Below are 25,638 nucleotides of genomic sequence, written 5' to 3'. Positions count from 1 at the left end.
CGGGGGGTATGTAATGTCGAGATACTAGCAATATGACTCCGCTGATGTATCTATGTGGTATTCAAACTCTCGCGCAACTAGTTTCCTGAGCCTGTGTCGCCGGAGGTTCGGTCGTCAGACGCGCATTCGGCGCGTGTTGAGTAGCGACGCAGGCCGCACGACGGGTTTCGGTAAAAATCGCCGTGCTGTGATGATGACAGGGAAAAATAGCAGGATGCTGGCGGGTATACATAGCGAGGAAGGGTGGTGGATCCATGATCACCCGCAGGGGATGGAGGAAGTTTGGTGGGCGGGATAAGTGGGGTACATCTCTACATGGAACAAGCTCGATATCGTTTAAACTTTGCATGAATAGGTACTCTACCCAGGGTATATACCGGTACATAGTGTGCAGGGTAGACACTCCCCATCAGACGCGACGGATCAACGACAAGTGGAAACAAGCCCGCGACCCTATCTAGAATCAAGAATCGCCGATACGACACACCAAGAAAAACATCGACTATGGGGCCCTTGGAGATTCTGATGCCTATGTCTAGATTCAAGATTGATGAGTAGACCTGATGCACGAAGAGCAGAATGTCGGTGACGAAAAGATGAATTAAAGACAGTGACTACGATGAAGAAGTATAAAAAAAACCGATTCAAGACGATTCACACAGTCCCATTTCCCCGTAACTATCGTCGCGCCGGCAAGATGCGCGCCCACGTGCTAACCTTTCCGTGGGACCCCACTAAACGTAATTTTGCCGTATTGGTCCATCAAGGGGGTTTCGCCTTTCATGCAAGCGACCCTGTGCAGAGAAATGTCAGTCTCCGGATACGATGATATTATGTACTTGATGAAGGGGTCGGACCATCCTCTACCACCGCCGACATGCGTCGTATCGAAACCTCCAGACTTCCCCCACACCCGCTCCATCTCAACCCGATGCTTTCCCTTCGGCTTCTTCTCCTTGATGCGCAACTTCTCGAAGAATACATAAGCCGCATAAAACACCCTGCTGGTGTTCCCCGCATCCGCACCGTGCTTGCCACGGAAGTCATTCAGTTGTTTCGACTGCAGCTTCACTTCGATGGAACGAAACTGCGCCGCGAGAGTCTTCAAAAACGACGCCTGCGTAACCCCGGGTTTCCTGAGATGCGCCGAGATCTTCCGTCGAACCTCATCACAGCTGTCGTAGATTTGAACTGCATCCTCCTCCTCGCCCTCGAGATGCACATCCGAAACGTCGAAGATCGCCGCGTCCGTAGACTTCCGCTTCTTGGGCATGGCGATACCCTGCGCCTCGCGCTTCTTGAAGAACTTGTACGCCCCCGCCATCGTGTTGTTGCCCATGCCGTCCCAGCGTCCATGCTGCGCCATAAACCGCGCGTACGACCCGCTGCCCACTCCGATTGCGTCTTGGAACTCCTTAACCTTCATCTCCCCGGCTTCCAGGAAGGTGTTGATCTTGCGACGCACCTGGTTGCAGTCCCACTCGAAGACGAGGTCCTCGTCATCGTCGGAGATGGAGGAGTGCGCACGCTTCGAATCGTGAGCGGGCTGCGGTTGGGTGTTAGTTTTGGAGGCGGTGGCGACGTCGGCGACTGGTGGCTGCCCGCGGGATTCGGCTTCCTTGGTCAAAGCGGGAGATGTCTCCGTGGCAGCGTGGGGTTTCGCGAGGGGTTTGTAGGCGAATCCCTCGCCGATTATCTTAAGGTTTGGTGCAGCCATAGATCGGTACCTTATGTTGAATTGAATTGTCGCTTCGATGGTACCAGTAGAGGGAGATGAATTGCTGAGTAGATATCGGAGCTGGGAGAGAGTTGGCAGGACGATGAACAGCAATGGTCCCACACTAGACAACCAGCCTTCACGTATCCCTGATGTAATCAGTGCCCTAGTCGCGCTCTGGCCCCGTTTCAAGACGCGGATTTGCCGCGAGTACACGTGAATCATTGGCCGTGATGAAGCACAACCCCAGGCCTGTGCGCAGGCAGAAAAAGGAAGATAAAAGACACGGCTTGTTCTTGGCACAGTTGCCTCCTTTTCGAAGTATGTTCGCCATGTTCTTCGGCTTCGCAGTCCTTATTGGGGGGCTTACAGCTTGCTCCAGCTTTGGCCTTCCGCGCACCCACCAATTGATGGCCTCTGTCCCTTGATCCCTTGTGTAACACTCGTCTCCTCATTCCCTCACGCCCTCCGGTTTATCTGTTCCCCGCCTCCTCTCTCGCCCTTGCGCCGTCCGGTCCATTGGTTGTGCGAAGGAGACGAGGAATGACTTTGGCCCCCCCATCCCGTGACTTATGAGGCGCCGGCAAGCATCTCCGCCATTTTCGTTCGTCTTCTTACAGTACTCTTCTCTTCCGTATTCTTTCTAGGCATTTTCTTGTACTTCTACCGCTTTCTACATCCGCTGCTTAGACGGATGGTCATCCACGATCGTACCATCATCACTGTTCTACTTCGATACACCCAATATAAGCCAGATGGACAGCCCCGTATGAGTGGTTCGTCTCGAGCTACCGGTATCTACCGTATCTGACTGTCTCCACGAACCAACAGCAACCCCAATCCACCGTCCACACACTTCACTCGTTCCCGGAATGCCTTCTCCATTCTATTTCCCGCAAGTGTCGTGCCCAAACTACCCCGACCCAAACCGACAACTCGGCGGATTCGAAGATACGTTATCCAGTCGAGAACCCTATTTATTCTTCGACATATGGAAAATCCCCGCAATTTTCGTAGATAGCCTTTTAGGATAGGTGCACATGAGTTGTTCAGTCTGTATACAGTAATTTGGTGATGAGTTAAGATTCCCACACTCTTCCATTCCAGGACTAACATATTACCCGCTCCAACCCACCATGTCCACTGTGACATCACAACTACATGTCATCTAAATGCTTCAAGACCTACGAAATAATGTAAAAATGATTGCTTTCTCATGCAGATAAATGTTAGGTAACATTAACTGTACATGTCTGGACATTTTGCGGTAAATTTGTACTCTTGCCTTTACCGTGGTGAATCCAGTGGCACCTCCAACACCCCACTCGCTCAGGCAGATGCTTCGGTATATGTCCACAACCCAGCCTACAGCTAAGTATTCAATGGGGTAGTTGTAACTGAGGGCAGGAGTGTCATCGACGACAGAGAACATAATTTCTCTTGATGAATCAAAGGCTCGCATGTTATCGTTTTGCTGCTTTGGTGTTTTGGTGTGCAATGTTCCCATCAGAGCGGGTACTTTCTTCAAGTCATAAACTATCAATCGCTAGGTTAAAGGCATAACTGCGGTCCAGCGGCCGCTCTAGTGTTTGCTTCTGTTTTCGATGTTTGATACCCTTTTCCGCTCCACTGCATACTGGACTAGCACCCATCCTCCCAGCCCATCCAAATACGACCCCATCACTCCCTCTCCTCCTCCTTCTCTCCTCACCGACGTATCAGCTTTCCCTATCACAATCCTACTTCCCCCTCCCCCCTCCCCCCCACCCCCACTCCCCTCTCAGCCGAGATCCGTCGGAATCTACGCTCGCTACAACCGCAAAGATGGCAAGCAAAGCCAACGATTTCAACGATGACGACTTGGAAATTAAGATGGCGGATCCCGGAGGAAATCTGGTGGAGCATGTGGAGCGTCACATCACGTCGCATCTGAGCTTCAACCAACTGAAACTGTGCGATCACTCGCTCCGCTTTATCCTCGTGGTACCTCTCTGACCTTGCCCACAGTCCCAAAGCGATCGTCGATGGCCTGCTGCAGATGAATTACCGCGCGCCCTCGAAGATTCAGGCGATGGTGATTCCGCTGGTCACGAAAGATCCCCCCCAGAATTTGATCTGTCAGTCTCAGACCGGCACCGGAAAGACAGCGGCATACACTATTGCGATGCTTCAGCGCGTCGACATAAGTCTCATGGCGCCGCAGGCGTTGTGTATCGTTCCGACCCGAGAGCTTGCCCGGCAGGTGGTGGTCTATGTCAACACGGTTGCTCAGTTCATGCCGGATATCACGACTGAGCTCTGCGTTCCAAAGTCGAACGCCAGAGGCACCAAGATCGCCGCCCACATTGTCGTTGGAACGCCCGGTACAACCCAAAGCTGCCTCCGCCACAAGCAGCTCGATGCTTCTAAGCTCAAGATTTTCGTCCTGGACGAGGCGGACAACATGCTCGAAAGCTCGGGTGTGGCCGAAATGGTGATCCGGTCGTTAAAGTTCCTGCCTAACCGTATCCAAACAATGATGTTCAGCGCGACCTGGGCTCCAGAGCTTCTCACCTACGCCAAAACCTTATGTCCGAATCCACACACTATAACACTGCAGCGCCATGAGTTGACGATGAAGGGCATCAAGCAGATCTATATGGATTGCAAGGATGAGGAGGACAAGTACCGTGTATTGGTCATGCTCTACCACGTCATGACGGTTGCTTCGTCCATCATCTTTGTCAAGGTAACTTCACCATTCGTTGTCTCACCAAACTTGAAAGGTTGGCTAATTTCGGGCTAGAGACGTGACACAGCCGACCGTATTGCTCGCCGGATGGAAGCCGAAGGCCACAAGGTTGCAGTCCTACACGCAGGCCTCCACACTGTGACCGATCGTGATGAAATCATTGATAGCTTCCGTCACGGAAAGTGCAAGGTTTGTCGCATCACTCGATTGCAGAATTTCAACGTGATCACGGGCTAACAGGGAGTCCATCTAGGTCCTGGTCACCACCAATGTCCTGGCTCGCGGTATCGATGTCGCTACGACTTCGATGGTGATCAATTACGATCTCCCGCGCACGCTGATCGACGCTCCCGACCCAGTCACGTACCTCCACCGTATCGGCCGCACCGGACGTTTCGGACGCGATGGCATTTCCATCTCCTTCGTCCACGATGCTCGCAGCTGGCAGGAGCTCCAGGAGATTCAGAGCTACTTCGGCGTCAGCATCTCGTTGGTGCCTGCGGACGACGTCAACATTGTCGAGAACATGATCGAGAAGATCATGAAGAGCAACAACGAAATGCTCACGGCGCTGAGTGACATGAAGAAGAGCAGGCACGCGCCGAAGTCGAACGGATTCTGATCTGAACTTATTTCGTTCGTTTCGTTGGGCAATGACATGGGAGATCTAGCAGTTCGTAGGGCTTGTTCGGTTGCAATTTCCTGTGTAATAGTCGTACCTAGCGTCTGATTGAAAAATGAGAGATGGATGATGGCTGCCTACTTTTTTTTGATCGGTGAATTGTGCGAGTCCAATTGCTGCGACGATACCACCGTATAACCACAGCACCCAGCCCCCAAAAAGCCCACGTCGATTGTGAAGTAAGCAGAAACAGAACATGTCTCCGAAGGAGTAGCAGAGGTGAACGACTCGGCCTCGGGTACCAGCGGGGGAAACTTGTCAAATATACTGCGATCGATAGGAAGATGGGTAGGAAGATGTAACTGTTTTGTTGCTTGCTTGCTTGCTTGCTTCTTCTTCTACTCCGGGCCGGCGCCCTTCTATCTACCGGGTATACAGAATATGTCTACAATTGGGAGGGAGAAGACCCACCGCCGGCCGGCGAGACCAGACAGCACGACAAATCCACTCCTCCGGATACAGACTACAGTTCGCATGCCCGGGCCCTTGACTCCTCGACTCTTTCCTTCAGAGCAGTGCTCCTTGAAGCTTCCACCATCGCCTCGACTCTCACAGCGGACATGAGGAGAGATCCTTCATGTGCCCCCGGCCGGACGCCGTAATCTAACACAACTAATCACCCAAGGGTCAGATTGTGATTTTCACAAGATAACGTGCGAGTACATTGGTAAGTAGCTAAGAGCCTAAGACTAAGAGTTACCGCCACGATGGAAGAGAAACATTGAACCATTGAACCATTTTGTGGACCTAAAGTTGCAGATTTGATGCCGCGAACTTATATCAATTTCCTACAGCAGAACTACATAAGACAATGACAATGACATGATCAACGTGATCAGAAAAAAGATGAACAAATGTGAAGAGCAATTCCTAAAGCAGAAACAATACATCGATAAACTCATGATAAATGTGATCTCCATGAATATGAAGAGCAATTCTTAAAGCAGAACCAAGACAAAGAAAATGACATTATGAAAGTTATGAGGATGAAGATAAAAAAGTGAGATGCCGCAGCTGTCAAGAAAAGTGGTATCGCGAGATAGTGTATTGAGTATCAGACACGGCAGAAAGAAAGGTATATATACAGGAAGGCTCGGGGATGCCTCGGATAGAGGCCCCACGCCGCCGCTCGGCACCTCCGTGTGAGAACGGATAACGGAAGTGTCTCGACATAGCGAGTGATCGTTCATGACCCGTCCGCGGAAGTAACGCGGTACACGGAAGTTCGTGAGATTATGACAGCAGCGTCCGTTGGTAAGACGAGTGGCCAAGGGTGATTCCAAACCGAAAAGCGTACAAATGAAGTCCCTCTCTTTGGCCTGCGCTCTCGGAGAGCTCTTTCGGGCAGGGCATTCTCGATTCCAACAATCGGACCTCGACTCTTGCTCGGGGTTTCGGAGAGCGCCTGTTTGTATTCGGCCGATGCTCCCGGAGAGCTCTGGAGATGGAAGAAGGATAGGCCAAAAGTAGCCCGTGAGCCAATTGAAGGGGGCAAATGAAGGTGGATGTCACAGCCGATCATTGGTAATCGCTCCGGTATCTCGTATAGTACAGATGGCGTACGTTATTCAGGAGTGTCTGGCGGCTCTGGGTAAGTATATGGATAGAAAGATGAATAAAAATAGAAGAAAGATGGAGGGAGGCTCGAGACAAGAAAACAAATCGAAGAGTGAATGAGTTACCTTTTTCCTTTCCCTTCATATTGTGTCGCAGTCAGATGGTTTTCGCTGATGTCGATGGCTTCCGGGAAGGTAGAATTTTGGAGTGTAGGTGGTATGAGGGTTGGACTGCCGAGAGATCCACCGTCAAACATATTACTCACAGCCGATCATTGCTAATCGCTCCGATATCTCGAATAGTACAGACGGCGTGTATTGTTGAGTAGGATGTGATGACTCTGGGTGAGTTGATAGATAGAAGGATTGATGGAAGATGGAAGAAAGTATGAAGGTAGACGGATGAATGAACGAAAACGATGGATGTAGAAGGTTAGAGGAGAAAGAAGGAAATAACTGGTGGAGGAGATAACGGAGGACGGAGGAAGTAAAAGGGCGGAGGAGATAGCGGAGGACGGAGAAAATAAAGGGCGGAGGAGATGATGGATGGAGAAGGATTGCACAGCCGATGATTGCAGATCGCTCCGGTATCTCGTATAGTATAGACGGCGTGCGTCTTTGAGAAGGTTGTGACGACCCTGGGTGAGTTGATAGATGGATGGATGAAGAAAGATGGATACAGACGGATGGAGGTAGAAGGATGGAGGTAGAAGGATGGATGAAGGAGGATGGATGAAGAAGGATGGAGGGAGGATGGAGGAAGGATGAAGGAGGAAGAACGGAGGAAGGAAGGAAAGAGAGAAGGCTGTTACTAGGTCGCCGGGGCCCCAACCGGTCCAGATGACTATTACATGGTAAGGCCGCACAAGCCTAGCCTGGCTGGAAACACCCCGATCGTGTCCGTTTGAGCAGTGACCAGTTACGAGATAACATTGATGAGATTGTCGAATGAATCCCGCCATAGAATCAAGACCTCGAGTTGATTGGATGATGATGCAATTAAGGCAATCCACACGATCTCACTCGACGGTTGGATATTTACACCGTTCGAGATCCTCCGTGAGTTTGTACCGTCTTGTTTGGAGAAAAAACAGATTCAAATAGCAGATAAGACTGTGAGAACCTCAAGAATCTGATAGATACTTGCTGCAATCTTTCCATGGTTACTTCAATGTCACGATGGCGGTGGTGCGGAAGCACTCCTTCCCCCGAGTCATGGGTGACCTGGAACTTGTCCGTTCGCCGAGGTTACATACCGACACTGGACGAAGGTGTTATCTACACGTTACTTGACCAGTTGCACTCTGCTGTAGAATTCTATATCAGATGGGCATACTGTGTTCCAGGAAAGCCTTTTCAATCCCGAGGTCTTTAGAACAGTTGATGACGATGGCGATGATGATTTCTTGTTCTAGAGCTTCTGCAGATGTAGGAGCGAATAGGGCTAGGTACATGGGCAAGGCCTTGTGTATGCACATAAAATACTTAGAGTACAACAACCACACCATTTCACCTCCCTTCTTCTTTCCTGTGACCTGCGCCGATCCGGATGTCACATATCCAAGCCCGACGAAAGAAACACAATCACACTCGCACTATCTATCCTACCAGTCGAAGGAAATTCTCCATCCACATCTCGAAAACGAAACTTCTTAAGATACAGTTGCAAATCCCAAACCCCTATCCCACGCACCGATGCAGTAATACCAAGAGACCAGAAACATAACGGCATACCTAAACGCTACTTCATCTTATCGCAAATCACGACTTTCCCAACAATTTTCTCGTCAGATCATCTCTTCGTCTTCATCATTCTCATCTGGGGGACCGCCGCCCTCACTGGCTAGCTCCGTAGCGGTGGAGCCGACTGCGAATCCAACGGGAGTGCCGGGTGAACTCCCCTCCCAGCCCATCTCATCGCCTCCCGTCACACGCCCTTCCTCGTCAACCTCCTCGCAGAGCTCCATTAGACTCCTGCGGCTTAGTCGGCGAAACCCACGTGTGCGTACCACGCGACCCCAGGAGGTCAGCACAAAGGTGGCGGCTTTCCTTCTCAGCGCGTCTTCGCCGGCGACTCCCGCCCTCTCCCAGACCACGGCGGCAGATTCCACGTCTAGCTCGTTATAGAGTCGGTTTAGGCAGAGAGATCGCAGGCGTGTGATGTCATAGAGGTTAGCCATGACAAGCAGGCCTGCGACCACGGAGATATCTGGACAGAAGGGAGATCTCGCGATTGAGTCGGAATAGAGGTAGTACAAGAATGCTCTAACGACGGTATAGGGCTCCGGAAGGTACAGTCGACCGCGGTGGAACTCCCTCATCCTCGAGTTATAGAGGCTCTGGAAATGACGCCAGCGAGTGAGCAATATAAGTTTGTGAACGCGGATCGGTGGTCCCATAACATTTTCTGGAGGGAGGTCATCGTCCTCCCGTTGTTCCGCCGTCTGACCGGAGGCGTCAGGGCTGTTGATCATACTTCGTCCCCACATCCCTTCAACATCCCACTCGTCACCCTCGGCGGCCTCGTCCTTCATCGCACGGATGGTGAAGTCCCAACCCGAATCCTCGGTATCAAAAACTTTGGCCAAGTCCGAGCCGAGCATGCCGCCTGCAGGAGTATCGCCAGGTTCCTGTTCCAGATGGACGCCGAATTGGGTGAGATCGATGGGGAGGACGTCGGAAAGGTATTCCTCGCCATCTCCTATCTCATCATTATCCATGGGGCAACCCAAAAGATAAGCCGTCGCCGAGTTCGGTGAAATTGCGAGGTAATGCCATCGCCAGTTTGCGCCACCAAGCATGTCAATGCCATCGGCAATCTTCCGCCACGTCATGTCCTGGAGATTGAGAGCCGAAAGACCGGTCTCGGCGGTCCGAATGGAGTTGGCGTAGGTGACAAAGTCGAGCAGTGTGCTGCCGCAGATGTGATGGAAGTGGGTTCCATGAGCCTCGGAGGGAATGTGTTCGCTCAGGAGGAAGCGAACCGATGACGACGTTGCCGGAACGAGGTGCTGTTTTGGCGGTGGGGTGTTGCGGCGTTGGGCGTAAACAGGGCGAGGAGAGTTCGGACCGTATGAGCGGTGTGATCTGAGGACGCGACCTTGACCACTGGTAGCATCCGCCGTCACGCGCGCCTGTCGAGTTGCGTATCCCACCTGCTTGACATCTGTCCTTGCAAATACCGGATGGCTGAGATCCAGCGATATCAACTCTCCAGTCCTATCCATCTCCTTGCCCATACCGCCAAATATCCACAGCTTTCCGTTCCGCACCCATGCCTGGTGATCGAACCGCGCAACCCACCGCCAACTCCGACTCCATGTCATACTTTTGAGATCGAGGTAACAGATGTCATCGAGGACTTCTTGCGGGTTGAATTCGGTGTCCTCTGGGTCGAAATCGGCCTGCGCAACATGGTGGATTCCGCCCAGAACGAAGAGTTTGTCGTCATGTAGCACCACCGCATGCCTCGACCGGCCGCACGGAGGATAGCCGGACAGTACTGGCTGTGACCAGGTCGCCGTTGGGATATCGAAGATGTAGACATCCGACAAAAATACACGTTGCTCGTTTTCACCGCCGAAGATGATCAGTTTGTTCTCCTTCCAATACGTTGTGGTATGGCCTATAACCCGTCAGCTAGACACCCCAAGCCCATCTCGCCGCGGGGTACATACCCATTCGAACACTAGGAATGTCACCATAGTTGTCCACGAGGGTCCAGGTATACGTGTTGAGGTCTAGCTTTAACACGTGATTAAAGACTTCCCGGAGTCAGCCTTATACAGTTATAACCTCCCATTTTCCGAACCCCACCAAACATACCTTCGTCCGTATACTGATCGAATCCGCCGAACGCGTATATCGAGTCGTCGCCGCATACCGTCACCGAAGCATTAACGAGGCACGCTAACCTAACACCTAGACATCACCTCGTCAGCACCCACAAGCCCCAGCACCCATCAACGAAGCAAATCCCCCGGGCTAGACATACCAGCCGTACGATAAGCCACGGGCCGGTAACCCGCCGAACCTCCGACAGCTCCAGCTCCCCCGACGCCGCTTCCGCCACCGAGGGACTTTCTCCGCGCGTTCTTATCGGGCGGAGCCTGCATCGGCGTGCTGCTTGGTGTCTGGAACGAATTCGATGTTCCGCCCGAGGCAAAGATGCTGGCTAGGTGCGGTGGGTGCTGCTGGTTGTTGTGGACGGGAGTAGCGGGGGCTGGGGGCGAAAGCAGCGACATCGTGCGGCTCAAAAAAGCTTGTCGCCTGTCGGTCTTTTTCTACAGGCTAACGAAGTCGGGTGACGACCGAGTGCCGCTCGGTAGGAATCGCGGTACGACCAGTGAAGAGACGACGACACGACGCGATTCGAGAAGATGGTTGTTGGTAGGGAAAGCTCAGTGAGAGACTGAGAGGGACTTGCAAAGGGTAAAGGGAAACGCGACGGGTTGGAGGAGTGGAGGAGCGATTGGGGACTTTGGAGAACAAAGAAACAAAGAAACAAGGAAGCGTCACACTAAAGCAGCAATATCGAAAAGAATGGCGGTTTGTGGCGGGTGTGAACGACCGAGATGAATGGGGGTTCGGGTATTAGGGTCGATGCAGATGTGAAGGAGTCTCTAGGAAGGATGGTGGAAAGGGACGGTAACACGCAGCTGCACTTCGACCTCCTGTTTTCCTTCAACGGCGCGCCCATGTGGCGACAGGATTTACGTCACGATCTATCAGCTCCTTACAGACTCCCTCAGCTCCCAAAGCACATTTCGCACATCGTGAACTGAGACAATTGCCCTTGGAACAAACATCGCTTGTTTGAGCTGGTTGGCAAAGGAGGCGGAGGGCGGGTGGCGGAGGGCGAATGGCGATCGGTCACGTGACGGTAAGCCTCAACACACTGGGCAATCACAGATTCTCATCCTTCCAAGCTGACCAACGCGACAGTGGATGATGATGGTATACAAGTCACCTACAAGGCGTATATTCCTTTACGCTTTCATCCACCAGTTGACGGCGATTTGACAATTGGTAGATCCAAGTGCATCCAAGAGTGAATTTCTCGGTCAGTTCTATGACAACGTGCGAGAAGTTCTAGATAATGAACGGCACGACTCTCACGTCACGTTTTATCCCCGCTTCACGTCCAGAAGGTTCATGTGTCAGAGCCACCATCCCACATCTACCCGAGACATTGCTTATTCCCGATGGCTGTGACTGCGAAGAACCATCAACTAGCGTCAGGAAGACCCACGGCACAGCTGAAACAGTCGTATGTATCATGACCCACACTCTTTGGAGATCCTCAGGTTATACGAGCAGCCGCTACCTACTTGATGTACGCATACCCAATTTCTGCAGCCTTTTCTCTGCCGTGGAACGGATACACGCCTTACCTACCTGTGTATCAGGTTATGTACTCCTATTCGTACCAGGCGGCACAAGTTGAACTCCTCGCGAATGGTCGCGGTGCTCAGGCTTTTCTCCGATCTGATATTTTCACCGGCTCGATACCTTCGAGAGATTGTCAATTACAAAGCTTCACGCCGCGTGAGGATAATGGATGCTCCCTCATGCCACTGCCTAGTTGCGAGTGCACGAAGGCGACGTGCTGCCGTCCGTGGGTGGGCGCGTACGTGCGCAAGTTCAAAGTTGCCGGATCGGATTGATCGAGCTGAGGAAAGATATCATTGCCAGTCTAGAAGCAGGGCGACAATGCACGATGCTACTCGCAAACCATGGCCCATTCCGTAGGTAGTCTGGCGGGGCATATTCGCCACACGACGCGATACCCCTCACCCCTCACCACCGACGTCCCTCCCTCCTCGACGACCGTCACGCCCCGGTCCCTCCCTCCTGCGCAGCAGCGTAGAAGCGACAGGCTACCCAAGTAAACCTTCGCGAGCTCGCGACTACTATATTCCGGGATGTTCTGCCGTTGCGTCCAGTCCAGTGCACGCCAACAGCCGCACTAGAGTACCTACGGTAGTTAGATCTCGCTAATGGCTGAGCACCCCCGGATCGGCCGGGTGTCGGCCGGCCGGCTGTAAGGTTACGGTGGGGTGGGGCCAAGATTTACCGAGCGTTGCCCGGGCCGAGCGCATCGCTTAGCGCGCTTGCCGAGATGTCGGGGAGGGAGGAGAGGGAGGAGAGGGTGGTTGCGGCGCCAATTTCGGCGACGAGGCGAGCGCGATGGACGTTGCTGGACGTTGCTCGGTCTCTATTAGATAAGAAGTACATACCGTACTTGACGAGCTGTCTGCCATCGGGACTTCGATAGTCTTTGATAGCAGCGCTGATACCTATCGTAGGAATTTTTGGGCATGGGAGCTGGGAATTGGCAGCTGGACCATCGGTATGCAAAGATACCACTACTATTCGAGAGCACCTACATACCATGTATTTGGGCCCGCGCTTAACCAGTCTACAGCCTTTCTAGATAGGCTGCGTGCGAAATAAACTGAAGATCTCTCTTTTTTACCAGTCTACAGCCTAAAGTCTAAATCTGCCAGCTATGCCAGTACCGGTACCGGTACTATATAATGCCTACGGATGGCAAGTTCCGACCCGTTCTACCTATTAGACGGATTCATGTAAGCGGTCGATTAACAATCAAGTCCGCCAAACGCCGAGAAAGGAAATGTTCCACACCCAGGAAGATATCACTCTGGATAGAATCTCTAGTAGCTAGGTACGCTAACATTGATTTATTGTTTACTGGCCAGGGAACTGACCAGCGGATCACTGGCCTTCACATCTTCTTGGCCCTTGGGCGGTTAAGCGTAAAAACTTTGTACCTACATAATGCAATGTAAAGCCGGCCAGCCTCGAATATTTTCAGCCTTCAGGTGAGGTGCATGGTAGAATACCTACCAGTAGTAGAAGTCGAGCCGGCGATGGATACGAATACGCAGCCATCACCATGCATGTACATACGTCCTTTATTAGTCAATTGAGATATCAGTACATGAGGTTTGGCTTCCGAGTATCAACGGCACTCGCAAGGGGTGCAATCGACTCCCGAGTCCTAGGTGGCAGCCAAACCCGAATCGACAACAAATATCCACTCATGCCGGATGCGAACAGTAACCGCCGACAACCATCAACCAACCAACCATCCATCCATCCATCTCTCTCACCGCTAACCCAGCAGACACAATCACGGAGCTCGTCTGCAGCACGGAAAGATCCCACAGTCTTCTTACCGCCTGCAGTCGCTCAAACCCAGCCTCTCCTCCGGAGTCCGAAACCAGTTACGGCCCCGACGGGCCCACCAGGAGTGCAGGAGTCCAGGACAGACAAGGACAGACAAGGACAGTGCGGCGATAACGATCATTGCACAGCACAGCACAGGCCCATCGTTCATCCACCGCCATCCACCGCCATCCACCGCCATGCTGGCTAGCTGAAGATTAGATCACCTACAGGCTATGTACCTACACACGTCCAGTCCGATTCGGTAAAGACCAGGAGTGCTGTGGGCCTGTGGACCTGCGGCCGCATACGTAAGTACGCTTTTCAAGCATACCAGGTAGGATGTAGGTAGGTGGGTAGGTAGTATCACCGGCCTTCCAGCCGGGGAAAATCCAGATTCCATGTAGGTAAGTACATCATACATGATATGAGTACGCACTCGCCGACGACCAATCACACAAATCACACCATTCCGACCATTCCAGAAGTGGTTTTGTTGCACTTTTCTACGTCGCCACCGCAGAGAATGCTGGAAGCTCCTGAGACCAATCACATTTTCTGAGTCCGAGGAGGAGGAGTAAGAACACTGCGAAATGTGGGGTAGTAAGTATCTGCTAGCCTGCCAACCTGCCAACTCAACCCAACCCAACCCAGCATTCTTGAACTCTTGAATCTCTCTAGTATCTACCAACTTTACCGGTATGAATCTATGTATCTACGTATCTATGTACTCGTAATATGTACTCGTAATATGGCACGCCTACTGCCGGACCCCCTGGTGACCTGGGGTGGCGGAGAAATCTTATTCCACACCCTCACCTCAGCTCTCCCGCCCCCAGGCCAGCTAGGTAGTAGGTACGGTACGTCTGCCGTCTGGACTCTGGAGATCTTGACCCAATGCTACAAAGCTGGCTGCTAGCTGCTAGATGCTAGATACTAGATGCTAGATGCTAGATGCTAGGTAGGTGATCAATCCTCAATCCATCAATCCATCCTTGGTGAAGCATAACGAAGAAAGAAGAAAACGGGATATGATGATATGTACCGGTATACCTGTACCCCACACGAGCATTCAAGTCTTGTCTGACCGTCTCGACCAGTGGATTGGTGTAAACTCTAGCACCGACGCTACTGCTACTACATGCATACGAGGTGCGGGAGGGAGGCGAGTGTGAACTGTGTACATTAGGAGGAGGAGGTGTACTCTTGCTGGTCAGAGGGGCTTCAGGCTTTCTCGGTTGCCGGGCGATCGTTGGTAGCCTGTGGTGAAAGGGCAAAGGGCAAGGGAAAGGGCAAATATTCCCCCGTAGTGGCCTCGTGATCGAAGGAAAGGATCTAGTCCCCCATTGCTCTCCCTAAGCGCAGATCATGCATCAAGCGGAAACGTTGGAGATGGTTGAAGGGATTGTGATTGTAGGATACTAGAACTTCAGGCTCGTACATACCCATAGTTACTATCCACCACAGCGATCTCTGTAAGCGGGTGTAGATTTCGAACGTATCCTATGATATATAGCCAGATCCTTCGACCAACTCCTCCCTCACCGTTTCCCACTCATTCCATATCACCGCCCATCACTCGGCAGTACCAAGATAGGCAAGCGCAGCCGAATGACTTAGCCAGGCCAGGCCAGGCGTCGTTGCCAGTGGTCACGGGTTAGGCGGTGGGTTACCAGACCGAACGTCTATTTACCGTCAACAGGATACCTGAATACATAAGTCCAGATACAGGTATGTACGGTACCTAAGCTTACGCGAAGTTCTTACAAGTTACAACGAAGAAACAAAAACCATCCAGGGTCTAGGTATTACAGTAGCACACACCTCTCCCACCCCCCGGTTACGGTGGTTATGGACCCCGGGCCGAAACTTACCGCGGTGTAACACGACCACACAACCACCACACAACCACAGCTTTGACGTGCGCATCTGCCATCTGCATCACCACCACCAAGATTGCGGTACCGAAGCTAGGGCCCAAGGGGGCCAGTGAAGAAGTGGGCTTAGATATATATCTGTGCCGCGCAAACTAAACCTCCCCCCACCCCACCCCCCACTACACCCCGCAGTTTTTTAATACTGCGGGGATGGTGCCGCCACAGTAAGACAGGCTTCCCCGGGATTCGGACCCCGTGGGGAAGATTAGGAAACCAATGGTGATGGGGCTGATGGCTTGGTTGAGCGAATGGCCAATAGAGCCCGGGAGGTTATGTACTGGTACTCCAGCTGTCTGAGATATGAAGCCAGGGCTCTCGCGCCACGGGCAACTGCCGCAGATACCGTACAGCAGCAGCAGGCAGCCTTGCATGTCTTGAAGCGAAGTGCGAAGTGCGAAGTGCGGTGGAAGGAAGTGCGCTTCCCTTGCGCGGCTGCATGACGCTCGTTGCCGCTGCTGGATCTCGATGCTGGAGCGCTGCGGTGATGCGTCCACTCCCGCAGCAGGTTACAGGACGTATGTTGGTCAGCTCGGGAGTGAAGCTCCATCTTCATTCCTCCGACCTCGACGGGGTGAGCTGGGATCACGAGATCACGAGGCCGGCGAGAAGGGGTCGATACCAATACCGGTGCATACATACGATCGTGCACGCGCGCCAGCCCAATGCCGGACTGCATACGATGTGGGGCCCGGCAGAACGGTGAGGAATAGGTCGTTCGAGATAGTGCCGCATACACAGCCATCCACCGCCACCTATAACACAGCCCGATATGTCACGATCGCTGTCTCGGGCGTACCCAAGGCATCTGCTCCATGTATGTACCTCCGCACGCACGTACTGCTGCTGCCCACAAGCGCCCGTTGTGTACATACCACGTTTTCTGCACTCGATACTTGAATGTTTCCGACAAGGATTGGCTCCTACTCGGCGTACCGACGTCGCGAGCAATGTGGGGTATAAAGTAGAGTAGGTCAGTATGTACCACTGATACCTGGATCCTCTAGGCGGAATGCGGAGGACCGTCGCATCTAGCCCGAACTGGGGGGGGGGTTCGAATGGTCGCAAAACAGGCAACTGCCTCCCACCGCCGAAAAAACCGACGTACCCACATGCCGAAAGTCGACGCCGCTGCTTGCGAATAACCGTGTCGCAGACAAGGATGGGCTGGAAACCCGTCTGCTCAGTGGTGGAGAATATCCACCGTCCGCCGTCGCCAATCCCTGGCGGTTGGCGGTTGGCTTGCTTGCTTCGCGCTGCGCTCTTCGCTCTTCGGTGCTGTGTTGCACTCTGGCTTTTACCCCATACTCGGCGATGCGTGATGGCGGCTTGCTAGCATGGGCCGCAGAGTAGCTACATGCCTCCCCAATCGCAGACGCTAGCGTCTGGGGCAGTAGTGCTTGATATTGCCCCTGCACCACCGAGTGAATTCAAAAATGCTTCGCAGTTAAAGATCCCCGCCGTCCCCCCCTTCAACGGGTTTGAACACTGCCCTCCCTCTGTGTCCTTATCGCCTTCTGTGTGGACCGCGGTTGGAACCTTGGACAAGACTCGACTCCAGTTACATACTCGACATCAACCCATAGTTAGGCCAGAATGTCGTCCGTCACCGATCACGAGAAAGCCACTGCTTCGGAGCTCGAAAAGACCCTCCCAGGCCAAAACACCCCTACCTCGTCCGGTGGACCCGGCGGCATCGATAATGAATGGACGGATGAGGAGGAGAAAACCCTGAGGAATAGGATGGACTGGTACATTGTGCCGCTCGTCACCGTTCTGTACTTGCTATGTTTCCTCGACAGGTGCGTTCCTTTCCTCCGGCTTGCAAGGCTAGTGCGTATAGTGGAAGAGTGTTGCCACTAACACCGTTGCAGAGCAAATGTCGGGAATGCTCGCATCCAGGGAATGCAGGAAGACCTGTGGCTCACGGGTTTCCGTTTCAACTGGGCTTTGACCATCTTCTACATTCCATACCTCCTGTATGTCTCATCCGGCAGCTGACCCACAAGAACTGCCCCCACCTCCCCCCACTCCTGGTTTCTGACATCCACAGTGTCGAAGTGCCAAGCAATATCCTCTTGAAATGGGTTGGAGCAAAGGTCTTCAGTAGGCACCCCCGGCAGCATTCCCCCGCCATCAGCAAAAGCTAACTCTCGGAAAAGTCCCTTTCCTTGTGTTTGCCTTCGGATTCTGCTCGCTATGCACCTCTTTCGTCCAGACGCACACGCATCTTTACATTGCCCGTGCATTCCTCGGGCTGTTCGAGGGAGGCACGATGCCCGGCATCGCCTTCTTCCTCAGCAACTTCTACCGCCGTGGAGAATTGATGTTCCGCATTGGAATCTTCATCTCGGCCAGTTCCATGTCCGGTGCCTTCGGAGGTCTGCTGGCTACGGGTTTAGCGTGAGTATCAAATCAAAAACAGAGCCTTCAAGAGCTCCCCCATGAGGGTATGTACTAACTACGTACGATACAGTCGAATCCCACAGTGGGGAATCAGCTCCACTCCCATCCACTCGTGGCGTAACATCTTCTTCTTCGAAGGACTCGCCACCATGGCGATCGCCGTCGTCTGCTACTTCTACATGTACACATCGCCCGAGACGTGCAACTTCCTGACACCCCGGCAAAAGTACATCGCGATGGAGCGGCTGCACCGCGATTCCCGCGAGAACGCTGCGGAGAAGACGCAGATGGTCCACGTCAAGCGCGGAATCTTCAACATCAACAACCTCCTCTGCGCGCTCGGCTTCTTCTTCAACAACGTATCGGTGCAATCGCTCGCTCTGTTCATGCCGACCATTCTCAAGGCACTTGGGTGGACCTCGACCAAGGCCCAGCTGCTCACCGTGCCTCCCTATGTCCTTGCCGCCGCTTGGTCCATCTTCGTCTCGTGGCTCAGCGACCGCTACAAGAAGCGCGGCATCTTCGCAATAGGCCACTCCATCTGTGCCATCGTCGGCTACGCAATCCTCATCTCCACCGATAAGGCGGGCGTTAAATACATGGCCGTCTTCTTCTGCGCGCTGGGCTGCTATCCGCTCGGCCCCATCTTCCTCTCCTGGGGAATCAACAGTACTATCCCCCCTTTTCCCTGCTCCCTCTCTCCCACACAGCTAACCAATTGCACAGACGCCGCCGGCCCCACGATCCGCGCCGTCTCCAGCGCCTACATCGTATCCATCGGCACATTCGGCGCGATCCTGGCGACATGGACCTACATCCCGTCGGATGCGCCAAACTACATCACAGGACACAGCATGAACCTTGGTGCGCAAGCGTGCGCGGCACTCATCGCACTCGTTGGCGTGTTCTACTGTCGCTGGGAGAACAACAAGCGCGCGCGCGGCGATCGTGACCAGAGGATCCAGGGGATGTCCGAGGTCGAGGCTAGGAAACTCGGCTATCGCCATCCAGAGTTTAGGTATATCGAGTAGACGGTTGGTGGATGGATGGATGGATGGATGGATGGGTTGCGCGTGTAACGAACGGCTGGCTGGGTGGTTATCTGTCTTTTTTTTCTTTTTCTTCCTGCTATATCGGATCCATGCATGTTCAGCGCGATACCTACGAGGATAATGAGATTGTCACGATATGAATGATCTTGTTGAATGAACCGGACCGGGAGAGCTCCGTGATGTGATGTGATGTGATGTGATGTGTACCCGTGACCGTATGGCAAAAACTGGTGAGATTCAGGCATCCTTCAGGATCCAAATTGGCAGGTCGAGTGATATTTGTTCGAAAATGGTCGGAGTCGGTATGGACATTGGAAACCCAGGGGATTCGAAACGGCGAGCGATTGAGCTGCGGGGCGGGGGTGCCTTCGCTTTAATACCTAACCCAACATGTCTCTTGGCCGAGAGACAAGGCGTGGGGCGGGGCCGACATGAGATCGCCATTATCCGTATCCAACTCTGTATGTAGAGCATGTGTCTGTTAGCTGTCACCATGCACAACATCGAGAGCGAGCATTCAGCCCTGCAATTGCCCAAGCCCCCGGGATAACTACATATCTGCACCAACCCCCACAGGCCACAGGCCACGCCTCACTATCCCGGGGCCCAATCGCCAATCGCCGTGCGTATCTCACCCCGGCTGCCTACAGGCGACGGTTACACGAACGTAGGCCCACCACCGTTCGTACATCACCAACCCCATCCCACCACCTCAATGCCTCCCTCCCCACTCCCCACTCCACCACGATGCGCATCCGCCGCCTCCACCGCCTCCGCCACTCTTCCCCAACATCAACCCCAACAGCGGTAATAATCCTCGTCCCCTCCTCACCACGGCAGATCCTTCTGGCCTCATCCCCGTTGCACCCACAGTCGGGCGCGCACAACCCACTGTTCTGCGCGTCGAACCGCTTGTTCCTCGCCACAAGGCGCGGGCTGGAAAGTTGCGCGCTCGGGGCTGTGCCCATGCTCGCCGAGCTCGCTGCGCCCGATATGCTCGCTGCGCTCGCGAGGATGGAGCGGGTAGTGGCGATAGAGCGGGTAGCGGTGCTGCAAGGGCACGCGTTCCGCCCGCTGCTGCAGTTCATGAAGGACGCCCGGCGGAGGATCAGAGGTAGGCCGTGGGGGAGCTGGGGGAGCTGGGGGAGCTGGCGCGGGTGGGATGCGGCTGTGGTGGGGGAGCTGGGGAGGTGGCCGCAGGTTGGGGGTGCTGGAGCTGGTGGGGATGCTGGGGATGCGGAGGATAATGAGGCGTTCGAGGTCTGGCATGCCACTCTCAATGTCGATATTCGCCAGCTGTGCGGTACCACCTTCGGGAATAAGACTGTCATAACCGTACTCCCCCTCTCCCCCACCCCCCACCCCCCACCCCCGCTCCACACCCCGCACACTAACAGCGTATGGAATGTAGGAAGAAGGCACGCTCCAGTTTCGCTGGACGATACGGGAGTCGCCGTTTACGTCGATGGACGGGCCGGATGTGGAGCGGCACACGGACGATGTTTTCCACGGCGACTGGGAGGTCGACTTTGTGCAGCGAGGGGGCCCGTCTGTCACCAGGGATGAGGGCGATGACGCCTGGTTCGAGCATATGGGAGATAGGAGAAGGTCCGAGGATAGTGGGTGTTGCGTGGGGGATTAATACGGAGAGCTATGTCGAGGGTAAGCTGGAATGTGGAGGGGGGAGTGTGATGTGCGCTTTTGCTTTCGGCGGGTTTTCCTCACCAAATCTTTATTGAAATTTGGAGCAGGTGCTGGGTTCGTGTTTTCCTCCTATCATACTGATCTGCACGACAGTGCAGTATCGCGAATCTGTCACATATCCTTCCGTATTGTTTTCATCATGCTTTATTGGCGGCGATTTGTTTGTTTCATCGTGGAGCCTTTGGCCGAACTACCTAGATCATGGCATAATACATATTCTGAACTATATCCTGTCCTATCTGTCCGCCGTTCGGACGAGAGACTCATTAGCAGCGACCCACTTCCTCACAAGCAAAGCGAGAGATAACTACTCTAGCGTTTCGGAGGACAATTCACTTGCCGACCCCAATCCGAAAAGTCGATAATGGGTGACAACTTATGTCCGTGTAATTCGGGAATATCTCCGCCCAGGGGAGTCGGGGCCAACGAATGGACGGACGAGATGTATGTACAATCTGGCCTGGCAGGTAGAGCGGAAGCCCGGGAGCAGGGCAGAATGCAGTATCATCCTTTCAGCCGTTCGGCAGCGGCGGGAGCGATAACACCGGTAGGTACCGCTTCGGAATACTGCTTCGGAATACAGCTTCGGAATACAGCTCCGGAACCCAGCTTCGGAACACAGCTTCGAAGCTCGGGTGTGTCACTCACTGTCTCACACACGGCTGGGAAGGGTGATACTTGCCTTACTTGCCTTGCCATTTCCTTCCCGTTTTCTGTTTTCTGTTTCGTATGTACATACCTCATGAATCATGAATCATGGCCGAGCCCTCGGCTTTGACGCAGCTGCTATGCATTCTGCCGTCTTCGCCGTCGTCGCCGTGATCGTCCGGCCGTGATTGACCGGCTGGGAGAGTCTGGCCAGCAGAACAAACAGAGTCCAAACTCCGAGACTTCTCCCGAATCGGCGCTGGCCATGACGCTATGCAGTGTAGCGGAACATCACACATCTCCTTCATTACGTGTCACTCGTCGCGTTGGCGAGTGCGAGTAGAATCTGCTGTGTAAGCATCCCAAGCACGTACGGAAGTGATTCGGGGATGGGTGGATACTCTAACAATTCGAGACGGCTACGAATCTCTGCTTTGCTGTCCTGTCCTGGTAAAGTCCTTGAAGAACACGATGGCTGCCAATGCAAACGTTCTCTTGTACATACTTCTCCGGCGTCGGTTCTTCTCGTGCATCCAACTTGTAGAACATCCATCAATTGATTAATGTGTTGTGATGAGGCAGGTATCCATTTATATGTACTGTAATTCCAAACGATAGGCAAAAGAAACCCAAGGAGCAGCAAAGAAAGGCAAACTCACTCACTCACTCACTCACTCGCTCACTCACTCACTCACTAGTCACTGCTCCATGTCCCAGACGATCTCCCCAAATCTCCCCAAACCTCCCAAACCTCCAAACCAGAACCAGAAAACAGAAAAAACCTTGCAATACACCGCTCCCCCACGAGAACAGGCGTGAATTGTGTCCGCTAGACCCAGGTGGGCGGATTCTACTCTACCCACCCCGACAGCGGCGCAAAAGTTAAAGCAGTCATTTTTAAGGCACAGAGGAGCGTGATTGCGGACCAGCTTTGTATGAGTAGCAATAGGAAGTATGGAGCTTCTCCGTCATCGGTTTTCTTTTCGTTTGGTACGTTACGTGGTGATACTCGACGGTGTTGCAAGCAGCATGTATAATCACTCGCTCCCCCTGCTACATTGCGTGCAGATCTCAAGTTCTCAACCAGCCGAAGAAAAAACCTATTATGTATCGCCCTGTAGCCTCCAGATGCTGATTGCAAAAGCGCATGTTTGCCTGGAGACTAGATCCAAAAGCTTATGATATCGCTTCGAGCTCCATTGCAATTTTGCAATTTGAAAGCAAGGCGTTTGAGTCAGGATGTATGTACAGTACTTCTGCATGTATGATATGATAATATGCATACTCGGACCAATAGCAGCGTCGCAGTGACACACCCAGCTCTGGTATAATATAGGTACCGTACAAAGAAGTGTCCTCGAGCTCCATATATACCGGTAGTTCCTAGCAGCCCCCGAAATCCACGCCACAACCCCCGCCCCCCGCAAACCGCACGATGTCCACCCGCCCCACCCCCTCCACTTCCGATGGCACATACGCGCTCATCTCAAGCGCCTACACTTCACACATCTCGCAGCAATCTCCCTCCACCTCCCGCACCAACGACCTCGTAGCTCGTAGCTTCGGCTACACCGCCCTCTCCCTTTCCACTCTCCCGGGTACCTCAAACCTCGGCGTATCCTGTGGTAACCCCCTAGCACTCGCGCACCTGCAGCCTGGCGAGACGATCGTGGACCTCGGTTCCGGCGGGGGGCTGGACGTATTCCTCGCATCGCCGTTTGTTGGCGCCACGGGCCGCGCTATAGGTGTGGATATGACGCCCGCCATGGTTACGCTTGCACGCAGAAATGCGGAAAAGGGGGGGTACGGGAATGTCGAGTTTGTTCTGGCGAGGGTGACGGCTGTGCCCCTGGATAGTGGGTGCGCGGATGTGGTGGTTAGTAATTGTGTTATTAATCTTGTGCCGCAGGAGGAGAAAAAGAAGGTGTTTGAGGAGTGCTGGAGGTTGCTGAAGAGTGGAGGACGGCTGGCGGTGTCGGATTTGCTGGCGAGGGGGGAGTTGCCTGAGATGGTCAGGAGCGATGCGGCACTGCTGGTTGGATGCGTGGCGGGCGCGAGTAGGGTCGACGAGTATGAGGCGTGGTTGAGGGGGGTGGGGTTTAAAGGTGCGTGCGATGCCGCGAGGGAGGTGGGAGACTAATGAAGGCGCACAGATGTGGTGTTTGTCGATACGAAGAGTGACTTGAACGTCTACAAGGAGGGGATTCTCTCGCAAGATGCGGTTGATGTTGCGGATGCTGGGGCGGCGTGCTGTGCGGCGAAGCCGAAGCCGAAGCCGAAGCCGGAGTTGAAGGAGAATGGTAAGTTTCCCCTTCGTCTGTGTTGGTTTGCGATATTGACGGCGGTAAGGTTGCTGCGGAGCTGATGTTAGAGACACGGCCGAAACCCAGGGGGCCACGGGCAGTGCGTACCGCGAGAGGCTCGAGAAGCTCGATCTGAACGAGTATGTGGGGGCGTACCAGATCTATGCGATTAAACCATGACTTTTGATTCTTTAGTTTAGAGAGCCATTTCGTTATGTAAACAAACAATCCATCGATCGTACCAGCGCACCAACGCAAACATATCATATCAAACCAGAAGTGAGAAAAGAGAGAGAGAGAGAGACAGAGAGAGAGGGAGAGAGCTATATGATTATGTCATCGGCACGTCCACTATCAGTCGACATCCGCGGACCGACGAGCCTGAACCACCCACTGACGTCCACGTGAATGCCATCAGCCTGGCCGTGCACGAAGTCGTCCTGCCACGAGCCCTCAAACAGATCCTGTACCGGAGTTGTGGTCGTGAACCAGATCAACGCCTGATCGCGTGCGACGGCCCGTGATGCCCACATGTATTTCATATCGTGCGCCTGCCACCAGTTAGCGGGAAACCGATAAAACTGTATAAAAGGCCACTCACAAACTGAACGTCAACTCCCGCGCCGGCGATTTTCTGATCCACCACCGCAGCCACCTGAGGCGTGGTGACATCGGCACTCCAAACCTCGAACCACCCGCCATCCTCGACACTCCCCTTCTGCTCGCCCCACTCCTTCAGCACTTCGCAGCACCTGTCAACCCAGCTCTTCTCCCTCTTCGCCCACCTACTCTTCTTCTCCTTCCCCTTCCACGCGCCCCCACTGTTCTCCGTAATCTGATCTCTCGCACTCATGAACTGCGCCAGCAGCGGGCGCCACTTCTCCCTCGGCAGGGTCGCAACCAACGTTGGTTTCCCGACGACCTCGAAGCCGGAATGTGCGGCGGCGAGATTCCCAGACTCCAGGACGCCTGTGTCGGGGCGCAGATGGAACACCCGGTTCCCCTCGTGCATGAGGTGGTCCATGAGCTTGTCGACGACGACGGAGTTTTCGTTCGACGGGTCGGGGATCGAGATGTACGCTGGCGGGGGCGCGGACGCGGTCAAAAGGACGTGGTGTGTCGTCGCCCGCACCCCCCGCGACCGCCCCGTCCGCAGGATCAAGACGCACGCTATGCATGGGCAGCACAGAATCGCGACCGACAGGTCGATCGCGAATTGTCCGATACGTTTGCCCAGGCTGGGGCTGTGGTGCGTCGTCATCGTTCTGAGTGAGTTTCGTGGGCCCGGCGGTGGTGGTGGTGGTGGTGGTGGTGGTGGTGGTGGTGGTGAACGCTGCTGGTGGTGGTGGTGGTGGTTGCGTGTGCGGGTGGAGGGTTGAGGCTGGGGATGGCGAATGGGTGATGGTGCTGCTGGTGATGTGGGTATCTACCTACGGACGCTGCATGGTTGTGGATGGTGGTGGTTGGCTGGCCGACCAAGCGACCGATCGACCGGCCGACCTCGCCTCCAGAGTAAGCAGGCTTAGGACTGCGAGCGTTATGTTACATCAGTTGCGCCAGGCAGAAGTCGATGCTGCTGACGATGGAGAACGCATGCACATCAGACAGAAGTTATACTTTGCTAACTAACTATGCCATCCGCGCGCTCACTAAAGCCCGCCAGCCTGCATCCATCGTCGCGGGTAGCTATCGTGTTAGTTGGAATTAAAGTAGA

General features: G+C 53.8%; 7 protein-coding genes across 7 annotated transcripts; 4 read left to right on the top strand and 3 right to left on the bottom strand.

The window, feature by feature from the left end:
- Positions 1-508: 508 nt before the first annotated feature.
- BZA05DRAFT_471014 (uncharacterized protein) lies at positions 509-1,855 on the bottom strand. Its single transcript, XM_051487932.1, has 2 exons — positions 858-1,855; positions 509-794 (listed from the first exon to the last, which is right to left on the bottom strand). The coding sequence occupies exons 1-2, from the start codon at positions 1,715-1,717 to the stop codon at positions 713-715; spliced, it is 942 nt and encodes a 313-aa protein (XP_051342820.1). The 5' UTR covers positions 1,718-1,855; the 3' UTR covers positions 509-712.
- Positions 1,856-3,710: 1,855 nt separating this feature from the next.
- BZA05DRAFT_331807 (P-loop containing nucleoside triphosphate hydrolase protein) lies at positions 3,711-5,070 on the top strand (the record flags this gene model as incomplete). Its single annotated transcript, XM_051480607.1, has 3 exons — positions 3,711-4,445; positions 4,503-4,637; positions 4,702-5,070. Coding segments are annotated over 3 exons (1,239 nt in total), but the record flags the coding sequence as incomplete, so codon positions are not given.
- A 3,007-nt stretch (positions 5,071-8,077) lies between these two features.
- BZA05DRAFT_386403 (uncharacterized protein) lies at positions 8,078-11,320 on the bottom strand. Its single transcript, XM_051482483.1, has 4 exons — positions 10,681-11,320; positions 10,512-10,607; positions 10,364-10,450; positions 8,078-10,311 (listed from the first exon to the last, which is right to left on the bottom strand). The coding sequence occupies exons 1-4, from the start codon at positions 10,928-10,930 to the stop codon at positions 8,474-8,476; spliced, it is 2,271 nt and encodes a 756-aa protein (XP_051342818.1). The 5' UTR covers positions 10,931-11,320; the 3' UTR covers positions 8,078-8,473.
- Positions 11,321-17,277: 5,957 nt separating this feature from the next.
- On the top strand, positions 17,278-19,313 carry BZA05DRAFT_160580 (major facilitator superfamily domain-containing protein). Its single transcript, XM_051479079.1, has 5 exons — positions 17,278-17,613; positions 17,686-17,790; positions 17,865-17,917; positions 17,974-18,214; positions 18,288-19,313. Exons 1-5 carry the CDS (start codon positions 17,408-17,410, stop codon positions 19,246-19,248), a joined length of 1,566 nt encoding a protein of 521 aa, XP_051342817.1. The 5' UTR covers positions 17,278-17,407; the 3' UTR covers positions 19,249-19,313.
- Positions 19,314-19,747: 434 nt separating this feature from the next.
- On the top strand, positions 19,748-21,207 carry BZA05DRAFT_471011 (uncharacterized protein). The gene is made up of 2 exons (XM_051487931.1): positions 19,748-20,604; positions 20,681-21,207. The coding sequence occupies exons 1-2, from the start codon at positions 20,017-20,019 to the stop codon at positions 20,909-20,911; spliced, it is 819 nt and encodes a 272-aa protein (XP_051342816.1). The 5' UTR covers positions 19,748-20,016; the 3' UTR covers positions 20,912-21,207.
- A 1,827-nt stretch (positions 21,208-23,034) lies between these two features.
- BZA05DRAFT_160539 (NAD-binding protein) lies at positions 23,035-24,283 on the top strand. The gene is made up of 3 exons (XM_051479078.1): positions 23,035-23,726; positions 23,775-23,921; positions 23,971-24,283. Exons 1-3 carry the CDS (start codon positions 23,057-23,059, stop codon positions 24,102-24,104), a joined length of 951 nt encoding a protein of 316 aa, XP_051342815.1. The 5' UTR covers positions 23,035-23,056; the 3' UTR covers positions 24,105-24,283.
- On the bottom strand, positions 23,969-25,512 carry BZA05DRAFT_160534 (uncharacterized protein). Its single transcript, XM_051479077.1, has 2 exons — positions 24,526-25,512; positions 23,969-24,475 (listed from the first exon to the last, which is right to left on the bottom strand). The coding sequence occupies exons 1-2, from the start codon at positions 25,183-25,185 to the stop codon at positions 24,248-24,250; spliced, it is 888 nt and encodes a 295-aa protein (XP_051342814.1). The 5' UTR covers positions 25,186-25,512; the 3' UTR covers positions 23,969-24,247.
- Between the last annotated feature and the right edge of the window lie 126 nt (positions 25,513-25,638).

This window comes from Tricharina praecox (genome assembly GCF_024521635.1).
Source record: "Tricharina praecox strain CBS 144465 chromosome Unknown BZA05scaffold_3, whole genome shotgun sequence".
NCBI lineage: Eukaryota > Fungi > Ascomycota > Pezizomycetes > Pezizales > Pyronemataceae > Tricharina > Tricharina praecox.
Note: the sequence above shows the minus strand (reverse complement) of the source record. Positions and strands in the feature narration are given on the sequence as shown.

Bases quoted from the DNA above. Each gene is read 5' to 3' on its own strand.
- BZA05DRAFT_471014 (XM_051487932.1), bottom strand. From the start codon at position 1,717: ATGGCTGCACCAAACCTTAAGATAATCGGCGAGGGATTCGCCTACAAA. The intron at 795-857 runs GTCCGACCCCTT...TTCTCTGCACAG, and splicing joins GTCGGCGGTGGTAGAGGATG to GGTCGCTTGCATGAAAGGCG.
- BZA05DRAFT_386403 (XM_051482483.1), bottom strand. From the start codon at position 10,930: ATGTCGCTGCTTTCGCCCCCAGCCCCCGCTACTCCCGTCCACAACAAC. The intron at 10,608-10,680 runs GTATGTCTAGCC...GGTGATGTCTAG, and splicing joins CGTGGCTTATCGTACGGCTG to GTGTTAGGTTAGCGTGCCTC. The intron at 10,451-10,511 runs GTATGTTTGGTG...GACTCCGGGAAG, and splicing joins CGATCAGTATACGGACGAAG to TCTTTAATCACGTGTTAAAG.
- BZA05DRAFT_160580 (XM_051479079.1), top strand. From the start codon at position 17,408: ATGTCGTCCGTCACCGATCACGAGAAAGCCACTGCTTCGGAGCTCGAA. The intron at 17,918-17,973 runs GTAGGCACCCCC...CTCTCGGAAAAG, and splicing joins GGTTGGAGCAAAGGTCTTCA to TCCCTTTCCTTGTGTTTGCC. The intron at 18,215-18,287 runs GTGAGTATCAAA...CGTACGATACAG, and splicing joins CTGCTGGCTACGGGTTTAGC to TCGAATCCCACAGTGGGGAA.
- BZA05DRAFT_471011 (XM_051487931.1), top strand. From the start codon at position 20,017: ATGCGCATCCGCCGCCTCCACCGCCTCCGCCACTCTTCCCCAACATCA. The intron at 20,605-20,680 runs GTACTCCCCCTC...TATGGAATGTAG, and splicing joins GGAATAAGACTGTCATAACC to GAAGAAGGCACGCTCCAGTT.
- BZA05DRAFT_160539 (XM_051479078.1), top strand. From the start codon at position 23,057: ATGTCCACCCGCCCCACCCCCTCCACTTCCGATGGCACATACGCGCTC. The intron at 23,727-23,774 runs GTGCGTGCGATG...GAAGGCGCACAG, and splicing joins GAGGGGGGTGGGGTTTAAAG to ATGTGGTGTTTGTCGATACG. The intron at 23,922-23,970 runs GTAAGTTTCCCC...GACGGCGGTAAG, and splicing joins GCCGGAGTTGAAGGAGAATG to GTTGCTGCGGAGCTGATGTT.
- BZA05DRAFT_160534 (XM_051479077.1), bottom strand. From the start codon at position 25,185: ATGACGACGCACCACAGCCCCAGCCTGGGCAAACGTATCGGACAATTC. The intron at 24,476-24,525 runs GTGAGTGGCCTT...AACTGGTGGCAG, and splicing joins CGGGAGTTGACGTTCAGTTT to GCGCACGATATGAAATACAT.